Here is a 23,716-nt window from a genome sequence, read left to right as displayed (position 1 = left end):
GAGAGGGTCTACTGATTAAAAAGCCAGGTCTTGAGTTGTTTACGAAATGACCAGAGTGAGTGGCTTGATTTAATCGAGGGGGGCAGAGTATTCCAAAGTCTGGGGGCTGAGACAAGAAATCTTCTGTCTCCCCATGAGACAGATTTGCTGCGTGGGACCACCAGATCATTCTGACTGTAAGAGCGTAAGGTTCTGGGCGGGCAATAGGGGATCAGATTTTGAGTGAAAAAAGCAGGTCCCATGTTATGCATGGCTTTGAACACTATGCATAAAACTTTGAATTTTATTCTATTCCTTATGGGTAACCAATGAAGTTCTTTGATGGTCCCAGAAACAGAGTGAAATTTGGGGATTCTGCCAAGGAGCCTAGCTGCTGAATTCTGGATAAATTACATTTTGTTCAAGACTCCTTCTTGAGCATTCAAGAACAGGGCATTGCAATAATCCAGAGTCGACAATACCAAAGAGGTAACCAATGTTTTGCCGGCAGAGTCTGGGAGAAAAGGGAGAATTTTCTTAATTAATCTCAGTTTGTAGAAGGCAGCAGAGGTGATCTGGTTGGCATGAGGGAGAAAAGTAAGACGGTCGTCAAAAATGACTCTGAGGTTCCTCACCTTGCTAACGGGCTTAGGGGGAAGGCCCAATGACGCGGGCCACCAACAAGAGGACCATTTCGGTGTCAAATGACCGAAAATGACTACTTCCGTCTTGTCGGAATTTAATTTTAGGCAATTGGAAGCCATCCAGTTTCCAATTGCCACCATGCCTTGATTGAGGTCAGCTGCTTTTTTGTGTCCATCGTTCTTAATGGCAAGAACCAACTGTGTGTCGTCGGCATAGGAGGTCAGGCTCATCCCGTGGGCACGAATGGTGTTGGCCAGGTCCGACACATAAATGTTAAAAAGTGTCGGACTAAAGGATGAGCCTTGAGGAACTCCACATGGCAGCGACAAAGTGGGGGAATGGAATGATCCCAGTGTAACCCTCTGTGTTCTATTGGCCAGAAAGGACGCCAACAGTTTCTTGGCGTTATGTTGGACACCAATGTTTTTGACACGGCCGATCAAGGTGACATGATCGACCATGTCGAAAGCAGCCGACAAGTCAAGCAGTATTAGGACTGCGGTCCCCCCAGCATCCCGGATAGATCATACGCAGCTTTGATCAAAACCGTCTCCGTCCCATGATATTGGCGAAAACCAAACTGGGAATCGTCGAGGAGGTGGTGTTCCTCTATAAAGGCCGACTGTTGTAGATTCATGGCCTTTTCGGCTATTTTTGCCAGGATTGGAAGATTGGCAATTGGTCGGTAGCTCTTTAAGTCGTCCATATCAAGATGAGGCTTTTTTAGCAGGGGTTTAATGAGGGTTTGTTTTAGAGTGGTTGGGTAAATACCTGAGGTAAACATAGAATTACAGATGGAAGTGATGATAGGCAGCACCACTTCAATTACAGGAAGTAAAACTTTGAAAGGACATGGATCCAGAGCTGAACCTGATTTTATGGTGGATATAAGATCCTCTACCTGAGAGCTGGAAATGTCTTTGAACTGAGAAAGAGTAGGTCCAGTCCGAGGGGTAGTCAATGAATTAGAAGGGGAATTGATGTTATTTGCGAAGGCAGCGTAGATGTCGATGACTTTGCTATAGAAGAATTTGGCTAAGGAGTCGCATAGCGACTGAGAGGGTGGAGGGGTTAGATTTGGAGAGCAGCCGGCTAACTGTTTAGTAGTTTCATACAGTGCCTTACTGGAATTTCTTGCTAGTTCAATTTTGTCGCTAAAGTATTTTTTCTTAGCCTCGAGAATCATAGATTTGTATCTGACCAACTTTTCTTTATACTTAATTTTAGCCTCGGCGGTGTAGTCTTTCCGCCAGTGCCTTTCTTTGTTCCTGCACTGCTGTTTTTGAATTCTTAGCTCCTCTGAGTACCAGGGGGCCGATGGAACGGCTCTGTTCCGGGATCATTGTTTTAGAGGGGCTAGAGAAATAGCTGCGGAACCTACCCACTCATTGAATTGTATGGTGGCAGTGTTGGGATCATTTGAGAGAGAGGGGGTGGAGGTGGACAGAAGAGTTTTTAGTCTGGTGGCATCAATATCACTCCAAACCGGGAAAGACTGCTGTGGGGAATGGGAATGTGATTTGGAGGAGGCGGAATCATGAATCGCCAGCGATGCCAGGATGACATAATGATCTGACCATGTTATGGGAAGGATTTGGTCAACATGTAGCTCTGGTATATTAGTAAAGATGCCGTCCAAAATATGGCCTCCCTCATGTGTAGGGGCTCTGACCAGCAGGGAGAGACCGAAAGTGGTCATGTCAGCCAGGATGGTAGCTGTGTCCTTGTCCTTGGTGTTATCAAAATGAAAATTGAAGTCGCCGAGGACAGTTAAGGAGTTGTCCAAGGCGGAAGTTTCAAGGGTAGCCCTAAGATCGGACATAAATCCGATCATTGATCCCGGGGGTCGGTATAGTAAAATCCCTTTAAAATTATAGGTGGGAGACAACTTAATGGAGAATTGCAATGCCTCACATGATGCAGAAGATATAGGGTTACTTCTCACGGTCAAATAATCACGTAGGATGATTGCAATTCCACCACCTTTCTTACGCTGTCTATCCAATCTCTGGATAGAAAAACCTTTGGGAACAGCGATCACTAAGTCTGGGTCGGATGAGCTGTCCATCCAGGTTTCAGTCAGGAATAGTATATCAATTTTGTTGTCTTCGATCAGGTCAGCTATGTCCTGTCGGTGTTTACCGAGTGACCGGACATTAATGAGAGCCATAAGATAGGGTTTGGATAAGTTTGGGGATTTACAGGTATTGGCAAGGGCGGGTTTAATCAGGAATGGTATAGATATTTTGCAGCAGGGGAGGATGTGGACAGAGTCGGAGCCAGGAGTCCAGAAGCCTCCCCTCTGGACACACTCTAGATTCCCCTTAGGACACACTCAAGCTTCTCCTATGGACACATTCAAGCTTCCCCTATGGACACACTCTGGCATCCCCTCTGGACGCACTTTAGCCTCCCTTTGGATGCAGTCTACCTTTCTCTCTAGATGCACTCTAGCTTCCTGTCTACATCAACAATAATTTCCCCTCTGGACACACTCTAGCTTCAGCGCTGGACTCACTTTATCTTCCCCTCTAGACACACTCTAGCTTCCCCTCTGGATGCACTCTACCTTCCCCTATGGACACACTCAAGTTTCCCATCTGGACACACTCTAGCTTCCCCTCTGGACGCACTCTACCTTCCCCTCTAGACACACTCAACCTTCCCGTCTGGACACACTCTAGCTTCCCCTCTGGACGCACTCTACCTTCTCCTCTGGACACACTCAAGCTTCCCGTCTGGACACACTCTAGCTTCCCCTCTGGGGACCCTCTAGCTTCCCCTCTGGATGCACTTAAGCTTCCCCTCTGGATGCACTTAAGCTTCCCCTCTAGACGCACTCTAGCTTCCCCTATGGATGCACTCTAGCGTCCCCTTTGGATGCACTCTAGCTTCCCCTCTGGATGCACTCTAGCTTCCCCGCTGGATGCACTCTAGCTTCCCCTCTCGACACACTCTAGCTTCCCCTCTGGAGACATTGTAGCTCCCCCCTGGATCCACTCTAGCTTGTCCTCTAGGTGCACGCTAGGTTTCCCTGTGGACGCACTCTAGCTTCCCCTCTGGACACACTCTGGCATCCTCTCTGGACGCACCTTAGCCTCCCTCTGGATGCAGTCTACCTTCCTCTCTAGGTGCACTCTAGCTTCCTGTCAATATCCACACTAGCTTCCCCTCTGGACACACTTTAGCTTCCCCTCTGGACACACTCTACCTTCCCCTCTGGACACACTCAAGCTTCCTGTCTGGACACACTCGAGCTTCCCCTCTGGATTCACTCTACCTTTCCCTCTGGAGACACTCAAGCTTCCCATCTGGACACACTCTAGCTTCCCCTCTGGACGCACACTACCTTCCCCTCTGAACACACTCAAGCTTCCCGTCTGGACACACTCTATCTTCCCCTCTGGACGCACTCTACCTTCTCCGCTGGACACACTCAAGCTTCCCGTCTGGACACACTCTATGTTCCCCACTGGACGCACTCTACCTTCCCCTCTGCACACACTCAAGCTTCCCGTCTGGACACACTCTAGCTTCCCCTCTGGATACACTCTACCTTCTCCTCTGGACACACTCAAGCTTCCTGTCTGGACACACTCTAGCTTCTCCTCTGGACACACTCTAGCTTCCACTCTGAAGATACTCTAGCTTCTCCCCTGGAGATACTGTAGCTCGCCTCTGGAGACACTCTAGTTTTCTCTCTAGACACACTTTAGCATCCCCTATAGAAACACTCTAGTTTCTTCTTCCCATCTACACACACTCTGGAATCCCCCATGGACACACTTTAGCTTCCCCATTGGACACACTCTAGCTTCCCCTCTAAACCCACTCTAGATTCTCCTCTGGATGCACTCTAGCTTCCACTCTTGACACAGTCTAGCTTCGCCTTTGGACACACTCTAGCTTCCCCTCTAAACACACTCTAGCTTCCCCTCTAGACACGCTATATCTTCGCTTCTAGAAGCACTCTAGCATCCCCTATGGAAACACTTTAGATTGCCCTCTGGACGCACTTTAGCTGCACCCTCCGGATGCACTCTAGCCGCACCCTCTGGACGCACTTTAGCCGCACCCTCTGGACGCACCCTAGCCATACCCTCTGAATGCACTCTAGCTGCACCCTCTGGACGCACTCTAGCTTCCGCTCTGGACGCACTCTAGCCGCACCCTCTGGACACACTCTAGCCGCCCCCCCTGGATGCACTCCAGCCCCCCCTGGATGCACTCCAGCCGCACCCTCTGGACGCACTCTAGCTTCCCCTCTGGACGCACTCTAGCCGCACCCTCTGGACGCACTCTAGCCGCACCCTCTGGATGCACTCTAACCGCACCCTCTGGACACACTCTAGCCACACCCTCTGGACGCACTCTAGCTGCACCCTCTGGATGCACTCTAGCTGCACACTCTGGACGCACTCTAGCCGCACCCTCTGGAAGCATTCTAGCTTCCACTCTAGACGCACTCTAGCCGCACCCTCTGGATGCACTCTAGCCGCACCCTCTGGATGCACTCTAGCCGCACCCTCTGGATGCACTCTAGCCGCACCCTCTAGATGCACTCTAGCTTCCCCTCTGGACGCACTCTAGCCGCACCCTCTGGACGCACTCTAGCCACACCCTCTGGATGCACTCTAGCCGCACCCTCTGGATGCACTCTAGCCGCACCCTCTGGACGTACTCTAGCCGCACCCTCTGGACGTACCCTAGCCACACCCTCTAGACGTACTCTACCGCACCCTCTGGACGCACTCTAGCCGCACCCTCTGGATGCACTCTACCCGCACCCTCTGGATGCACTCTAGCCACACCCTATGGACGCACTCTAGCTTTACCCTCTGGAAGCACTCTAGCCGCACCCTCTGGATGCACTCTAGCCGCACCCTCTGGACGCACTCTAGCCACACCCTCTAGACGTACTCTACCGCACCCTCTGGACGCACTCTAGCCGCACCCTCTGGATGCACTCTACCCGCACCCTCTGGATGCACTCTAGCCACACCCTATGGATGCACTCTAGCTGTACCCTCTAAAAGCACTCTAGCCGCACCCTCTGGACGCACTCTAACTTCCACTCTGGACGCACTCTAGCCGCACCTTCTGGACGCACTCTAGCCGCACCCTCTGGACGCACTCTAGCCACACCCTCTAGACGTACTCTACCACACCCTCTGGACGCACTCTAGCCGCACCCTCTGGATGCACTCTACCCGCACCCTCTGGATGCACTCTAGCCACACCCTATGGATGCACTCTAGCTGTACCCTCTGGAAGCACTCTAGCCGCACCCTCTGGACGCACTCTAACTTCCACTCTGGACGCACTCTAGCCGCACCCTCTGGACGCACTCTAGCCGCACCCTCTGGACTCACTCTAGCCGCACCCTCTGGATGCACTCTAGCCGCCCCCTCTGGACGCATTCTAGCCTCCCCTCTAGTCTAGATGCATCATAGACACAGTATTGCTTCCCCTCTAGACACACTCTAGATTGTAGCTCTTTCTTAGGGTAGTCTTGTAAAGCATGAACTGATAATCACAAGACAAACAGCATTGGTTTATACAACTTTCCAAAGATGTTTCCCTGCGCCTTTTCCTTGTTCTTTTCAGAGAGAAGGTACTGTATGGGGCGAGACAGACTGCAACCTCCAAACATATTAAAAATAAGATGTGCTGTGCTTTTATTTATTTTACAGGTTTTTTTTAACATCCTGCTCTGATGGAAATTTGAGCAGGTCTGCTTCTAAGAAGCTAGGTCGGTTGACCCGGATGTTTTGGTCAGGAGGATCTGTGCAGTGGCTGTCCTGTAAATCCTGGTCAGTGTTTGCCCTCCATGTGTCTCCCTCTTCAGTTGCTCTGCCTGGGTATCCAAGTGATCAGGCCACCAGTGCAGGAAGTTTGCCCCCAGAGGGTGGCCGGACCCCTGGCATCTGCTCGTGAATTAGAATTTGATCTCGAAGGCGCTTGATTTCCAGTTTCTGCATTTCAATGATCCGCTGCGTCTCCTCCTCCATGTTCAGGCGCATCACCTTGGTGGTCTGGAGCCCGTCTGTGGGGAGAGCTTTGAGAGAGAGAACGGACAGAAATGAGGCTGCATCAATGAAATGATCGGGACAGGGTCTTAAGAATGAGACAGTGGATATAGGAGTTGACAAAGAAATATGTGTAAGTGCAAATAAGAGTGAGAGGGGGCATACTGGAAGTGACAGGAGAGTAAAATATATATAATAGAGCTTGATTCATCCATCCGGTGCACACCTTGCTCCTTGCACCGGCATCAAAGCTGGAAGTGTCTGGAGGTCTCAGATCACACATAGACCACATGCACTGCTTTTAGATGCTCAGGCACTCAAAAAGGAGCACAATTCTTTTTCAGTGGTGCCATTAGAATTTAGACATTTCTGCTTCGGGTTTATGAACCTCAAACTCGCTGTTTACACTGAAGACAGAACTGACATTATCACCCATTTTCCAATGAAGTCTGCCTTTTCTTGGACCTCTTCCTCGTTGTGTCAACACCCTACTCTAGAGTTCTTTCTTGACCTCTCTCTGCCCCCTCTCTCGTTTGTCCTCCAGCTGATTCTTCACTCTCTTCCCTCCACACACTGTTTCCCTATTCCACCCTGACTTGTCTCCATTCCTCTGTTATTATCACTGTCACAAGACCATGGCATGGCCAAAATCTCTGATTATGAATTACTGTTCTATCCCTTACCTGGGAATATTCAGAGATTCTCCTTGTTATATTCTGTCTGACAAATGCGTTGTCAGGTGTACTGTTATTCGACTTATCTTCCTCCTTGTCCACGCCAATATTTACTTTTTCTGCTTTAACCCCTTGTGTGCTCATGACGGAACCATGCCATCATGAGCAACAGGCGGCGTTTGCTCATGACGGCGTGGTTCCGTCATGCGGCTGCCGCTCCTCCCACGCTGTATTAATTCCCCGCCTGTGCGGGCGAATGAATGAGCAGGCGTGGTCATGACGGAACCACGCCATCATGAGGACACGCCGCCCGTGACTCATGATGGCGTGGTTCCCTCATGAGCATGGAAGCACCGCGCTCACCCCCTAGCCCGCCGCGCCACTGCAGAATTCGTGGTTCAGGGAAGGGGTTAATATATATTTCTCATTGTTGTCATTATCTTATCATCTCTATATCTCTATGTAAAGTGCTCCAATGCTTTCGGGCAACGTCTATGCTACGTAAAACTACATATGTAAAAAAGAGAGTAATGTGATGGAAGTGATGGAGACAGTTCCGAGGGGGGGCAGAGAGCAAGAAATGCACGTAGGAAGTGATGGAGACATTTCCACAGGGGGCTGAGAGCAAGAGAGGCACTGTGGAAAAAACTAAATTTGTCAATGTTCTTCTTGACACTATCGCCTCCCACGTGTTAACCACAGACAATTTTATCTTGATTGGAGATTTCAACTATCATTTGGAACTCACACATGATATTGACTCCTGTCATTTAATTACCACTATGGAAACCTTGGCATTAACGCAAAGGGTCTCAGGCCCCACCCATCAGGCAGGGCACACTCTTGACTCAATTTTCACCAACATGTCCAGTCTTACCTGTGAACCACCTCAGCGCATGACCTGGACTGATCATTTCCTTGCGAAATTTAGTTTTCTCAGACTTAATGAGTCTGGGACCACGAATCGCACAGAGACCAGGTTAATTCGGCCTTGGCGCAAATTGACACCAGAGGCCTTTCTGACCCATTTTAAAACTCCTAAATATGCTTCCAATAACATAGACCTAATGGCCAAATAGTTGGAAGCATCTATTAAGAACACACTGGATAAGGTTATCCCTGAAACTAAAGTCAAAGTAAAAACCATTGCCGCTCCGTGGTTTACCGAGGAGTTGACAATAGAGAAAACTGCCTGTAGATCAGCAGAAAGATTGTCGAGGAAAACCAGAACACCGGAAAATCGCAAAAACTACAAACTGATCCACTCCAATTATTTAAAAAACATAAAGGTAGCAAAATCTCGCTAACTCACTCAAAGGATCAATAAAGCGTCGCATTCCAGCAACAAAAAATTGTATAAAATATTGAATGAGTTCACTTCTCCGCAGTATTTACTTCCACTCAGGAGTGGGTCAACGCACTGGCAGCCCATTTCGACAATAAAATCAAGTCGATTTACTCCACGTTTGCAGCCTTCAGACCTGATGTCACCCAAGTTGGAGAGGAATCTGCCCGTAACTCTCCTATTTCAGAATATATTGAGAGTTCATCTCTCACGGAGTTCGTGCCCACCACGACGGCTGAAGTGTTAGAAGCCCTTGGGAAAGTGGAATCGGGTTCCCCCACCGACTCACTGGTCCCTCGTAAGTGTAACAAGATTTTCCCACTTCTGGCTTGCTCTCTCTCCAACATCTTCAACACCACATTTGAGCTTGCATCCATACCTAGCAGCAGGAAGGTGGCTCAGGTAAAACCCATTCTCAAAAAGCCCACTAGTGACCCCTCTATTGGGTCCAACTATAGGCCAATATCGCTACTGCCCTACTTTGGAAAGGTACTGGAACACCTAGTCAACAAGCGCGTCTCCACTTTCATTGAAGCCCATGCGCTTCTAGATCCCTCGCAGTCAGGGTTACGCGCTGCCCACAGCACGGAAACAGTAGGAATAGAGGTTGTGGATTATATCCGTCTTACCCTAGATAGAGGCGAGTCCGCAATCCTGATCCTATTACATCTCTCGGCGGCCTTTGACACCATCTCCCACAGCATTCTCTACCAACGGCTGTGGGAGGTTGGTGTCAGAGGCAAAGCCCTTGCCTGGTTTGAGAGCTACCTTGCGGACCGGCATACATATATAAAGGTTAATTCTTTGCAATCCAGTAAGACCCCTCTCTCTGTTGGGGTTCCACAGGGATCCATCCTTAGTCCCTTGTTATTCAACCTGTATCGCACCCCTTTGGCCAACATCATAAAATCTCATGGCTTCTCCACAGTGTCCTATGCGGTATGATACGCAGGTGCTCATCACCTGTAGCGCAGATGGTCTTGAAACCCGCACAAGATTTAAGAAGTGCATGATTAAGATCAGTGAATGGATGAACGGAAAATAACTTCAACTCAACTATAGCAAAACAGAAATTATGCTATTTGGTAAAGCAAAGACTATATGGTCACATGACTGGTGGCCTCAAGAACTAGGACAGTGCCCAGAACCCAAAGAAGTGGTGCGTGACTTGGGAATAATGATCGAATGTGCTCTCTCCATGAAGGCTCATGTCACCCAAGTCTCAAGCACCTGTTATGGAATTCTGCGGAAATTGCTGAGTATTTTTAAATGGCTACCCCTTGAGTCCAGGAAACCTCTGGTTCGGGGACTAATCATTAGCCGTTTGGATTATGGAAACGCTATGTTCACCACCATCAACGAGTGTCTGTTGACAAAGCTCCAAACTCTCCAGAACGCCGCCGCACGTTTAGTACTAGGTTTGCCTCCCAGGTCTCCCTCCTTGCCCAGCCTCAAAGAGCTGCACTGGCTGCCTGTTCGTCAAAGAAGTCAATTTAAGATCCTCAGTCTCACCCACAAACTGCTCCACGATGTAGGGCCCTCTTACCTAGCGGAGAAATTGGTCAGGTATAAACCCTCCAGAGCCCTAAGATCCAGCTCGAAACCCCTACTGGTACAGCCGAGGGCCAGGACCTCGGTAAATGGATGCAGGGCCTTTTCTTATATAGCCCCCCAACTTTGGAACAAGCTGCCTCCTCATCTGCTGTCCCTACCCAATCACCGAGCCTTTCGCAGGGGCCTAAAAACCTGGCTTTTCCCTAAGTAATTCTCTCCACTCCCCTCAACACAAGGTTGTCCTCTCTTTCTCTGTTGCCAGCGCCTTGAGACCTTTTTGGTGATTTGTGCGCTATATAAGAGCCTATGACTATGACTATGACTAGGAAGTGATGGAGACAGTTCCAAAGTGGTCATCAAGATTTATTCAATAGGTTTTAAGGCAGCTAGTGAGCGTTAATAGTAAGAAAAGGAGAACAAAATTATTTGAGTGTTTTGTGTTTATATTACACCATTTGTTGGGTGAAATCAGAAAAAGAGTGTTATGTGTTCACATGTTTTGCACAATACATATTGTTGTTTCATACAGCGGGGGTCAGATTATGGAGTTCTTAGACCATGTACATTAGGGAGGATTTATGAGGTACAATGTTACACGTTTGTTATTGATGAAATCTGCACTTAAGCTTTAGACCACAAATGTTTCTCAAATAAAATAAAGCTTTTTTTCATTCTAGTAACCACTGGTATGAAAACCCTGAGGAAGGCTTTGCCGAAACGCGTTGGCAGCTAACAACTGTAACCAGTGTTTTCCAAAAGCATCATATATGTTGGATCCTATTTTTGATAGAGTTCAAACAGACTTTTCTGTGTTGAGTATTCTGTTTAGTTCAACTGGAGACACATATATTTCTCAGGTCATAACATGCTATGCAATAACCTGTGGTTTAAATTTGCACAAGAATCCAGAATGTATGTTTTATTAAATGAGTAATTTATTATGTAATAGCTATATTTGTATGTGTTTTTTGATTTTAAAATATTCTGAAGAAAAAAAGAAGTAAAATATAATTAAAGAAAATATATTTTTATATATTAATTGTCATGGTTTCATGTTTTGGTTTGTTGGTCTAGGGTTTAATTGCTATTCTTGACATTATCTAGCACTATTGAGGTTCCGTGACGATTTGAACCCGTGTTTTCAATATTGTCGGAAATACATAATTTTGGTATCAGCGAACCGCAAATGATCCATTTAGCATGTCCTGGTGTTTTCGCTATGCTACGAGCAAGAGTACTCCTGTTACAAACACATTTCCGATCTACCCATGGCATCCATCTTGGATCATGGCAGCCATTTTGTGTTTCTAGCCCTCACATACGCAATAACCTCTGATTACTTCATTTCGATTAAGGACACGTAGGCTTAGCCAGCGATTCACCTTTCCAGTGACACGTGCACCTTAGAACAGAGCACGCTGTAGCTGCATGACTCGACAAAGGCTGCCTCCTCTGCCCGAGGCCAGTCCTGCTATACTGGTTCTTGTGTTCGTTGGCCTGATCATGATTAGGCGGCCGAAGCCGGTAGCCTTGCCCATTTACAACCCACAAACATCCCTTATCCTGCTTTTCTATCTTCTGCACCTGGCTCTGCTCCTTTCCTTCTGGGCCTTTATTAGGGGGAGGTAACGAAATTTACGATGAGGCGGTCCGGGTCTTGAACGAAAAGTTGACATGAGATTATGATGGAAAAGTGGGAACCCCTCGTTCGTAATGTTTTGACATCAGATATTGCCAACGATTCCTGTGCAACGCCAAATATTTATTGTTTAGGACACAAAGGTTTGGGAATGTATTTCATGTAAAGAATTTGCCTCAAGCTCAAATTTTAGTATATAAGGAGCAACCCTTTTTGTACAAATCGAACAGGCTCCTAGATTCTGCCCGTGTGTAGTTTCTGTGACTTCTGTGTCCCTGCAGTAATAAACCTTTGGTCTTTGACGCCACCATCGAGAAGCCCGTGTTTCTGTTTATTTGTGCACCGAGACAGGTGGAACTCCGGGGTCTTCAGGTGTTATCCCTGACACCTCTGGACGGAACCAAAAAGTCCAGAACTCCAATTGGCGCCCAACGTGGGGCGACGTCATTCGGTACCGGTCCAAAAGCCTGAAGAGTTCAAGAAGCTTTGTGTGAAGATTCCTGAGGGAGGCGCCCCACTTCATCGATCCCGGCATATCGCAAAAGTGGCCCGACGTTCTCTTCCACGAGGGTTCCCGTTCAGGACGGCTGCAGTGGTCCGTTGCCTTGACCGTCGCCCTGTCTTGGACCCGAGGTGCAGTCCTTAGTACGGCGAAACGTGACGGGTTTCTCCTTGGTGACGTCTCCAGTGCCTCAGTTAAGTATTTAGTGATTGCTAGTTGGTTACTTCGTAAGGGTTGTTAAAATCCTTTTAGTTCTTGGTTTGGTTTGGTTTCGTAAGATTATCACTGGTTGTTCTGGTTACGATAATCTATTGGTTTAGTTTTGGGTATCGATACATTTGTTCGCTTTTGGTAGGCCTAAGTTCTTGGTTCGAGTGCACATTCCTGTTTGTGTTTGTTTGTTCTGTGTTCCGGATTATAAAATGGTAAGTCGGAAAAATTGTATGTTGTCGTGCTTTGGTTGCAACAGTGATTCCCGGTTGGAGGACTCATGTCTGGTTCCTCCGATCGGAACTCCCCTAAATGATCATTATTGTAAGTTTGGTGTGGGTCCTATATCTTATAATGAGGTGTGGGTCCGATACACTGAAAAAGATGGTGTCCTTAGCTGGCCACTGCATGGTAGTTTTGAACCTGAAATCCTTGACAATTTAGAAGTGAAATTGTTTAAGAAGAAAGCCCGGCCGGCAATGTTTGATTCTTTCCGTTACTGGCGAAAAGAATCTAAACAAAGAGAGATTAAAAGGTTGAAGAAAGAACAGAAAGAGCAAGAGTTAACTTTAGAACAAGCGGCTAAGCAGCTGCAAGATAACGAGTCTGAGAAAGCAATAGAGATAGCTACTAGAGAGCGTAATTTAGCGATAGACAAGTGCTACCCTGCCTTGCCATCGAGTACAACTAAGATAGTAGAGGACCCCGAAAACGATCCTCTGTTGTCTTACTTGTTACGGTCACCCCCACCGTATGCACAAGGTGCTACGGCTCCACCTGTACCGAATGTTCAATTGCCGGTTGCTGGACAACCTGGTATTCCTGCTCCTGTCCCTCAGAATCAAGTTCCTGTACCTCCTGTGGTTAATGTAAATGTTCCTACGGCACCTCCTCTTCCTGGGTTGCCGACTTCTTTGCCTATACCTGTATTGCTTACACCTACTACTTCACAAGCTACCTTACTTGATACTCCCACTGTCCCTGTACTAACTGTTCCAACTGCTACTGTGTTTTCTACATCTGCTAGTATTATGACTCCGCTTTCTGTTCGTCGAAGAATCACTGATTCTGTCTCTAACATTCTGTCTCCTTTCTATAAATCTTTAATTAAGACTCCTACTTCTGAGTCTGTGCAGAGACGTAGTCAGCTCCCAAGTACTGAGGAACGGGGAATATTAGATTCCACGGCTCTCCGATGGATTTCGAAGAGTAGGAGATATAGTACGAGAGATGTGCTAGATACATTCATGCAGTGGAACGAACCAACACAACGATATGTATTCGACGAGATGTGCTCTCTTTTACGTGAGGAACTAGATGAAGATGACTCTGAATCGAATTTAGAAGACTTAATTAAGGTTCAGAAAGAGTTTGCTGCAGGTATGATAGTAGGTCAAAATATAAAAGAAGCGATGGAACTGATTTTAAGTTATAGGAATGATCCATCACTTCGTTCACCGAGGGACTTAGAGAAAAGTAGTACGAAGCAGAATCGCCAATATCCAATGAGAGAGGTTCCACCAATTTGGCGGGACGCTGTACAAGCAGATGCTGTTAATGGTATTGCAGCCGCTCCGGCGCAATTCCAAAGAGTGTGGATACACATTCCATGGAAGCGAGCCGAAGTGTTAGCAGTGAAACAGGCCTTGCCAGATCCGCGTAAAAATCCTGCCGGATATTATAAGGAGTTAGCACAAACAGTTGAGGCTTGTGTAATGAATCTAGCGGACATTGACATGTTATTTGGGAATGTAGTTCCGCAACCAATTTGGGCTAAAATTCGTAAAGAGAATCACCCAGTTGCTCTAGGTGGTGATTGGGCAGCTATAATTGCAGCAGATGGTCAGCAAATAGGTGGTTCCAAACCCGAACCCCTAATTGCTAATCTTCCAAATAGGATAATTGATTTAATGAAGACTCTGATGCCAGCATTGCGTGTTAACTGGGACAAGTTGTCCGCATGCAGGCAAAAGAAAGACGAAAGTGTCTCCGACTTTTTCACGAGGTTCGAAGAAACTTTTGTAGATCACAGTGGTCAGGATATGAGCACAGAAGGAGGTCAGAGATTATTTGTCGATAAATTTGTACACAATTTGCTACCAGAGCTCTGTAATAAATTAAAAGATTCCAAGAGTGCGTGGGCTGTCTCTACAACTGCGCAAATACTTGCAACTGCACAGTATTATGAAAACAGGGATAAAGAGGAGAAAGAGAAATCAGATAAGAAAACGAAAGATTTAAAGACTAAAGTTCTTTTGCAACAGGCATATCCTCCTCGCATGAATCAGAATAATACACAGCAAGGGTCGTATCAAAGGACAGATTATGGTTCTCAGAGACCGCAATACCAGTGGAATCAATGTGCGTATTGTAAGAAAGAGGGTCATTATAAGAATGAGTGTCCAGTCTTAGCGCAAAATAACGCAGCAGCAGCTCAGAGAGGTCGTGGTGGTTTTATGCAAAATTCTAGAGGTCGAGGGCGAGGTGCTATGCCTCCACAGACGAACGATCGCCCTTCCAATCACTTTGATCAGCGAAATGGACAGTCTGCTCAACAGAATAGGTCGCAACAGTATCATGTCGAAGACTATTGTGAAAATGATGAGGGATTTCAACAAAATGAGTACTAGGACAGCCATGGACAGAGAGAGGGAGTAGTATCAGTTCCAGTGGATCAGAGTGGGCCTTATGTCGCAGTAGCAACATCAGGTGTAGTCGAACCGTTTCTGTTGGATACTGGTGCCGCAAAAAGTTCGATCATTCATGCGAAACTCCCTGGCGCACCTTTGTCCGGCTTAACAAATGTTTCTGTAGGTTTTTCAGGCGCCCCTGTTTACAATCCCGTATCTGGTCCTTTGTCTATTTCTGTTGGACCGTGTCAATTGAAAGCACCCCTGATTTTGACGACAGGTTGTAATGAAAATCTGCTTGGTTTAGACTTGTTAAAACGCCTACATGCGACATTGTACTGTTCTCCGGAAGGAGTACAGCTTACGTTGGGTAAAAGAATCACCTCTCCGATGTACTTGTCAATGAATGCACTCCCGCCAGAGCTGCGTTCACTCCCTGATACTCTTTGGGCGACTGGTCCTAACGATGTAGGCCTTTTAGAAATACCACCATATGTAGTCACTTTGAAAGCAAATGTCAAACTTCCACGAATTCCTCAATACAGAATCTCTAGTGAAGGCGAACGTGCACTTTTATTAATTGTACAAGATTTGATTAAGAAAGGGGTGGTTGAAGAAACTAGAGGAAATGTCTGTAATAGTCCTGTATTGCCAATTTTAAAACGTACTGATCCTTCAAAGCCTCCAGTATATAGATTTGTTATCGATCTCAGAGAGGTTAATAAAATTGTGGTTCCGCAGTTTCCTGTGGTTCCAGATATTACTGCATTGTTAACACTGATTCCTACAACAGCTACATGGTTCTCAGTCATCGACTTGAAAAATGCCTTTTTCAGCATTCCGATAGCCGAGGAAAGCAGAGATATTTTCGGCTTCTGCCTAGGAGGTCGAAGCTTCAGGTTTAAACGCGCTCCACAAGGCTATTGTGAGAGCCCATCCATTTACAGCCAAGCATTAAAAAGTCAGTTAGATTCCTTTGTACTTCCTCCAGGTTCGGCTCTAGTGCAGTATGTAGATGACCTTCTAGTGGCTGCCGATGACAAAGAAACTTGCAAAGCAGCTACGATTTCGTTATTGCATCATTTGTCTAATTTGAATCACAAGGTGTCACCTTCGAAAATGCAATACTGCTGCCAAGAAGTGACCTACCTAGGTCATCTCTTGTCAAAGGAGGGAAGGAAGTTGACCCCAGAGAGAATAAAAGCAATTACGCAGATGAGTGTTCCTCGCACACAGAGAGAAGTACGTGCCTTTTTGGGTATTACCTCTTACTGTAGGCAGTGGATCCCAAATTTTTCTCTTTTAGCAAAACCATTGGTAGCTTTGACTGGGAAAAATGTTCCGAGTCCGGTGCCATGGTCTGCTGAATGTCAGGAGAGTTTTTCTGAGTTACGAAATGCACTATGTTCAGCTCCTGTATTGGGTACACCCGATTACAGCAAGCCATTTACGCTCTATGTTCACGAGAGAGAAGGTTGCGCGTTGAGTGTTTTGACACAGAGATTCGGTGATAAACAACGCCCTTGTGCGTATTTTTCATCAACATTAGATCCGGTAGCTAGAGCGTTGCCTAGTTGTTTGAGAGCTACAGCGGCAGCTGCGGCTTCCATTCGACAATCTGCTGGTTTGGTGATGAATAACATGCTAGTGGTCATGGTTCCTCATGCTGTGGATACACTCATGAACAGAACCAAGACGCAACACCTTACCAGTGCTAGATTATCTGGCTACGAGCTGACACTGCTAGCGAGTCATATTCAGATCAAAAGATGCAATGTATTGAATCCAGCAACACTGTTGCCGGCTAATCAAGAGTCGAGTGATTCCGAGCCCCATGACTGTTGTTTCAGAACCGAGGAGGAAACAAAAGGACGAATTGATTTAAAAGACACCCCATTGTCAGATCCAGATGGCACGTTGTATGTTGATGGGTCATGCTTTAAATTGGAGAATGGTGATGTGACTGCTGCTTATGCAGTAACGACTTTGAGTACGATTGTGGAGACTGCAAGAGTGAGTCAGAATTCTGCCCAAGCTGCAGAATTAATCGCTCTAACGAGAGCGAGTGTTTTAGCTAAGGGAAAGAGAGTGAATGTGTTCACAGATAGTCAGTACGCGTTCGGCGTGGCCCATAATTTTGGCCGTTTGTGGAAAGAAAGAGGTTTCATTACGTCCCATGGGACTAAGATTCAACATGGTCAGCTAGTTAACGACTTGTTGGAATCTCTAACCTTGCCGACTGAAGTTGCGATTGTGAAATGCAGTGCGCATAAAGCAATCACGGATGATGTTGGTCGTGGGAATGCTTTTGCTGATGAGACCGCTAAACAGACAGCTAGAAATATGATGAGTAGAATGTATGTTGCAAAGTCTGCAAGATGGATTTCTGAGTCTGGAATGTGTGAGGACACATTGGAAAGCGTGAAAGAGTTTCAGAAAGAAGCGACTGAGGAGGAAAAGCGTGCATGGAAAGAAAGTACGGGTAAATTGGATTCGAGTGGATGTTGGATTGACTTGTCGGAACAACAGCGTTGGATGTTGCCTGATGCGTATGTGCTTGCAGTGGTGACAATGGCACATGGAGAAGCGCATATAAGTTCTAAAGGGATATGTAAGATGTTGGCTCCAGTCTGGAAGAATGATGGGATTAGTAAATGTGCAGAGAGAGTGGTGAAAAATTGTATGGTATGCCTGATGCATAATCCTGGCAAGGGAATCCCTACTCCTGCTGGTCACTTCGCTCCTCCCTCTTGCCCCTTTGAAGTGATTCAGTTAGACGAACAAGTTACTTACCTTCGGTAACGATATATCTGTAAGAAACATTAGTTAGTGTTAGATTCCTTACCTTAGAATATCCCCAGGCGTCAGTCTGGATCCGGAAACTTTTGCGTAGCAGTACCCCTGCGCGTCGGTAGGCGTCGTCTGCAGGCGTCCCCTGCGGCTCCGCGTCCGTCGTCGGCGTCGTGCGCCGTGATGACGTCGCTGGAGTACATAGACGCCGCCTCCGCGCGCTGACGTCAGTTCTTTGCACACAGCATTTCCGTGCCAGGAGACGCAGAGCCATGAGAGAACCAACACTGGTGCCATGTAAAAACTAGGGTCCTGAAAGGGATGACCTTAACCCTAGGTATCAGTTCGCAGAACGGGGAGGATGGGTGGGTTCGGTAAGGAATCTAACACTAACTAATGTTTCTTACAGATATATCGTTACCGAAGGTAAGTAACTTGTTCATCTGAAAGAAACACGTTAGTGTTAGATTCCTTACCTTAGAATACATACCCCAGCAATACCAACCCCGGTGGTGGGTCTGCGAACCAATACAATACTACACCAGAAAGTCCTGGAGGACAGAACGGCCAAAGAAGCCATCCCTCCGGACTTGACTGTCCAGGCAGTAGTGCCTCGCAAATGTGTGCAGCGAGGCCCACGTAGGCGCTTGGCAAATGTCCTGCAAGGGGACTCCCCGGCCCAGGGCAGTAGTAGCCGCCGTGGCCCGAGTGGAATGGGCCCTCAGCCCAACAGGAGGCTCCTTCCGAGCCAAAGAGTAGCACGCTTTGATGCAGAGGACGACCCATCGAGAGATGGTTCGTTTACAAACCGCCCGTCCCTTCTTCGCACCCACGTAGCCAACAAACAGTTGGTCATCCACCCGGAACTGGCGTGTGCGATCCATGTAGAATGAAAGCGCACGTTTTGGGTCCAGACGGTGGAGCCGCTCTTCATCCTTTGAAGGATGCGGAGGCGGGAAGAAGGAAGGGAGGGTGATGGACTGCCCGATGTGAAAGGCCGAAACAACCTTGGGCAGGAAAGAAGGTCTAGTCCTCAGAACCACCTTATCAGGATGAATGGACAGGAAAGGAGGTTGGACAGAAAGAGCCTGGAGCTCACTCACCCTCCTGGCAGAGGTGATGGCAACCAGGGAAGCCGTCTTTAAAGTCAGGAGACGGAGAGGACAAGAATGAAGGGGCTCAAAGGGAGCACACATCAGGAAAGTCAGAACCAGGTTCAAATCCCACTGAGGAATCACAAACGGAACAGGTGGAAACATGTGAGTGATGCCTTTCAAGAATCGAGTTACAATCGGGGATTTGAACAAAGAAGGCTGATCAGGAAGCCTCAAGAAGGCTGAAAGGGCAGAAAGGTAGCCCTTGATAGTGCCCAGAGCAGAGCCCTGCTGGGCAAGAGAAAGAAGAAACAGAAGAACCTCCGAAAGAGGGGCAGAAAGAGGGTCCACAGCCTTTGCTGTGCACCATGCCACAAATCTGTTCCACCGACAGGCGTATACCGACTTAGTGGAGGGACGCCTGGCTGCCAGAATAACATCACAGACTTCAGGAGGCAAGTCAAATGGCCTCAACTGCCGCCGCTCAATCTCCAAGCATGGAGGTGGAGACTGGACAGGTTCGGGTGGAGGACCGTCCCCTGCTGCTGCGACAGAAGGTCCTCCTGAAGGGGCAGGCGGATCGGGGGACCGACTGACATGCTGAGTAGCTCGGGATACCAGTACCTTCGAGCCCAGTCCGGAGCCACAAGGATAACTTGGGCCCGGTCGCGCCTGATCTTCTTCAGCACTCTGGGCAGAAGTGGTATAGGCGGAAAGGCGTATAACAGACCGCAACTCCACTCGCGCCGAAAGGCGTTGCCGTGCGAGTGCCGTCTTGGAAACTCCAACGCGCAGAACTGATGACATTGCGCGTTCTCTTCTGTGGCGAATAGATCTAACCAAGGCTCTCCCCATTGCAGAAAGATGCCTCGCGCCACGTCCGAGTTCAGACGCCATTCGTGATCCATCGAGCACCGACGGCTGAGTTCGTCCGCCCTGGCGTTCAGAGAACCTGCCAGGTGTTGAACCGTCAGAGTCACGCCCTGACGTTCCAGCCATTGCCAGAGGCGCAGAGCCTCCTGGCAAAGGGTCCACGACCCCACTCCGCCCTGTTTGTTGCAGTACCACATGGCGGTGGTGTTGTCGGTGAACACCTGCACTACACTCCCGTTGACAAAGGGGAGGAATGCCTTCAGTGCCAGACGAATCGCCCGCAGCTCCAACAGATTGATATGGAGCCGGGACTCCGCCGGAGACCAGATGCCTCTGATCTCCGCCTCTCCCAAGTGGCCACCCCAGCCCTGGAGGGACGCGTCCGTCACGACAACGTGCTCCGGCTGGGGAAGGGAGAGGGACTTGCCCCTGACCCAATCGCGGTCCGTAAGCCACCACTGCAGTTGTCTCGCAGTGCCCTCCGAGATCAAGACGTGGTCGGACAAGTTGCCCTGATGCTGGGCCCACTGAAACTTCAGGTCCCACTGCAGAGCCCGCATCCGCCACCTGGCGTGATGCACCAGTAGGATGCAGGAAGCCATCAGTCCCAGCAGCCGCAGCGTCAACCTGACCGAGACTCGGGATAGCGGCTGAAAGATGGGAATCAAAGCCTGAATATCCCGAACCCGCCGTTCCGGAGGATAAACCCGAAACTGCGCCGAGTCCAGAACCGCTCCGATGAAAAGGAGCTTCTGAGAGGGACACAGGTGTGATTTCGGCACGTTGATGGAGAACCCCAGGTCGTGCAAGAGGTCTGCCGTCATCTGAAGGTGGTGGACGACTGTTTGGGGCGAGCCCGCCTTCAACAACCAATCGTCTAGGTAGGGGAAGACTGAAACCCCCAACCTGCGCAGATGGGCTGCGACCACCGCCATCACCTTTGTGAACACCCGTGGGGCGCTGGTAAGGCCGAAGGGGAGCACGATAAACTGAAAGTGCTCCAGGCCTACCGTGAACCGCAGGTAACGCCGGTGGGCCGGCAGGACGGGGATGTGAAAATAGGCGTCCTGCAAGTCCAACGCTACCATCCAGTCTTGCGGGTCTAGAGCAGCCAAGACCTGAGCTAACGTCAACATCTTGAACTTCTCCTTCCGAAGGAAGCCGTTGACGTTCCTTAGATCCAAGATAGGACGTAGGCCCCCCTTGTCCTTCTTGGGCACCAGAAAGTAGTGGGAATAGCAACCACGCCCTACTTCTGGCCCAGGAACGCGCTCGATGGCCCCCTTGGCCAAGAGGGCCGTAACTTCCTCCTGCAGAAGTGTCAAGTGGTCCCCCGACACACGGTGGTTCTGCGGTGGCATGGCTGGAGGAGAGGCCTCGAAGGGGAGGGAGTAGCCCCTTCGGACAATTTGCAGCACCCACCTGTCCGAAGTGATCGTGCGCCAGTGAGCGTGGTGATGGCGAACCCTGCCACCCACTGGCGTCACATGGGGCCGAAAGCACGGACTAGGAGGATTTTGGGGTAGATGCTGCGGGGGAAGGTGTGGTCTGACCCCGCCGTTGTCCCCGACCGCCACCACGGCGGTTTCCACGGCCGCCACTGCGTTGGAAGGATTGTTGCGGCGCGTGGCTGGCAGCACGTGTGGGGGCGCCCCTTCCTTGGCCACGAAAGGGACGAAACGAACCCGGTTGCTGACGCTGGGTCGAGAGACCCAAGGACTTGGCCGTGACCCTGGAGTCCTTGAAGCGTTCCAGCGCGTGGTCCGCTTTGTCACCGAACAGGTGACAGCCATCAAACGGCATGTCCATCAGGGTATTCTGGACATCAGCCGAAAAATTGGCGGATCTCAGCCAGGCGTGGCGACGAATCGCCACCGTCGTAGACATAGCTCTGCCCAGCGAGTCGGTCGTATCAAGACCACACCGAATTGAATATTTCGCTGCATCTCGGCCCTCAGCCACAGCCTGACCGAGCTTTGCCCGCACCTCCATGGGGCATTCTGGCAGCAGCTCCGCGACCGTATCCCACACAGAGTGGGTGTAGCGGCCCAAGAGGCAGGCGGTGTTGCAAGACCGCAGGCCCAGACTAATGGACGAGAAGACCTTTTTGCCAAACTGGTCATACCTCTTGGATTCCCGGTCGGGCGGGGCCGACGGGAATGCGGACTGGGAGGTCGAGGCCTGGATCACCAGACTCTCAGGAGTGGGGTGGGTAGACAGGTACTTGGGGTCGTCCGGACAAGGACGGTGGCGCCTGGCCACGTTCCGATCAACAGGCGCACCTGAAGCGGGCCTGGACCACGTGCCCAACAGAACGTCAGACAAGGCTTCATTAAACGGCAGCAGTGGCTCCAGTGGGCATGACTGCGGTTTGAAGACCTCGGTGAGGATGTTAGGCCTCACGGCCGCGACGGGGAGCTCAAGGTTTAAGGCCTTGGCAGCCCTCATCAGCACCACAGAATAGGCAGCTCCCTCCACCGATGCCACGGAAGGAGGAGAGATCAAACCAGGGTTAGGAGAGTCGTCCAAACCACTGGCATCCCCCAAGTCACCTGTCCAGTCCGGGTCATACTGGCACTCGCGAGCCAGAGGGTCCTCGGACCCCTCCCAACCTTCACCGTACTCCTCATCCTCTCCGTATTCGGAGTCAATGATGAAGACCGGCTCCTCGGGGTTCATGGGCCCCATCGGCGCCGGGACCGGCGTCGAGCGACGCCCGTCCGGCGCTGCGTCCGGCGTCGGAGAAGGTAAGGGGACGGCGCCGCACGGAGCCGGAACCCCACCGCCGGCCGGAACCGGCAGCGGAGAACCGGCGCCGCGCGGGGGCGGCGTCGGGGGTAACCCCGATGGCAACGGCGCCGGGGAGGCCGGAAGACCAGCCGGCGCCGATCCCGAAGGCCCCTGCGGCGCCGGGGTCGGAGCCGTCGGCGGCGCCGGGGCCGGAGCACCCGACGGCGCCGAGGCAGGGACACCCGAACCGCCAGGGCCCCCAGACGGTAGCACTGGGCCCGAAGGCGCCGTAGGCCCCGTCGGAGAAGCGAGCGCCCTCATGGCCATGAGGAACGCCTCGATCTCCTCAGGCGTCGCGCCATGCCCAGGGACCGGAGGGTATGAGGCAGGCCGCGCCGGCGACTCTCGCGGAGCCGCGGGGTTGGGGTCACCCGAGCCCCCGGCCACATCGCGCGAGCGTCGGGGGGAGTCGGGGGTACGATGACGACGCCCCGACTTCTTGTGCTTCCTACCTGACGAGTGGCGTCGAATTCCGGAGCGCCCGGCGCGGCTCCGCGACCGCTCCCTCGAACGTTCTCTCGACCTCCGGCCGGACCGGGACCGCTCCCGGTCCCGACGTGGGGCCGACACCCGGAGCTCCAGTAGCTTGCGGGACCGCTCCCGCCTAGCCTTGTTGGTAAGGGCCCGGCAGTCGACGCAGGAGTCCATGTCGTGGTCGGGGCCCAGACACCGGAGACAGAGGCGGTGATGGTCTGTGACCGACATCGTGCGCTCACAGTCATCGCAATTCTTAAACCCAGGCATCCTATCAGGCACAATAGAGAAAAAACAATCGAAAAAACTTGGTCAAAGACCGGAGTACTGCTCTTCAGATCTGCGTCCACTGGCGCGGAAAAAAGAAGAACTGACGTCAGCGCGCGGAGGCGGCGTCTATGTACTCCAGCGACGTCATCACGGCGCACGACGCCGACGACGGACGCGGAGCCGCAGGGGACGCCTGCAGACGACGCCTACCGACGCGC

General features: G+C 50.1%; 1 protein-coding gene across 1 annotated transcript in view; it reads right to left on the bottom strand.

Moving 5' to 3' along the window:
• Positions 1–6,278: 6,278 nt before the first annotated feature.
• CFAP57 (cilia and flagella associated protein 57) overlaps positions 6,279–23,716 on the bottom strand; it is a 378,308-nt gene continuing 360,870 nt past the window's right edge. The window contains exon 23 of the mRNA XM_086952180.1: positions 6,279–6,682. Coding sequence (XP_086808306.1) covers positions 6,498–6,682 — 185 coding nt within the window. The 3' untranslated portion in view covers positions 6,279–6,497. The remainder of the gene's footprint in view (positions 6,683–23,716) is intronic.

This window comes from Lissotriton vulgaris, chromosome 1_1, assembly GCF_964263255.1.
Source record: "Lissotriton vulgaris chromosome 1_1, aLisVul1.2, whole genome shotgun sequence".
Lineage (NCBI taxonomy): Eukaryota > Metazoa > Chordata > Amphibia > Caudata > Salamandridae > Lissotriton > Lissotriton vulgaris.
The sequence above is the reverse complement of the archived record's forward strand: the minus strand, read 5'-3'. Positions and strand labels throughout refer to the sequence as shown.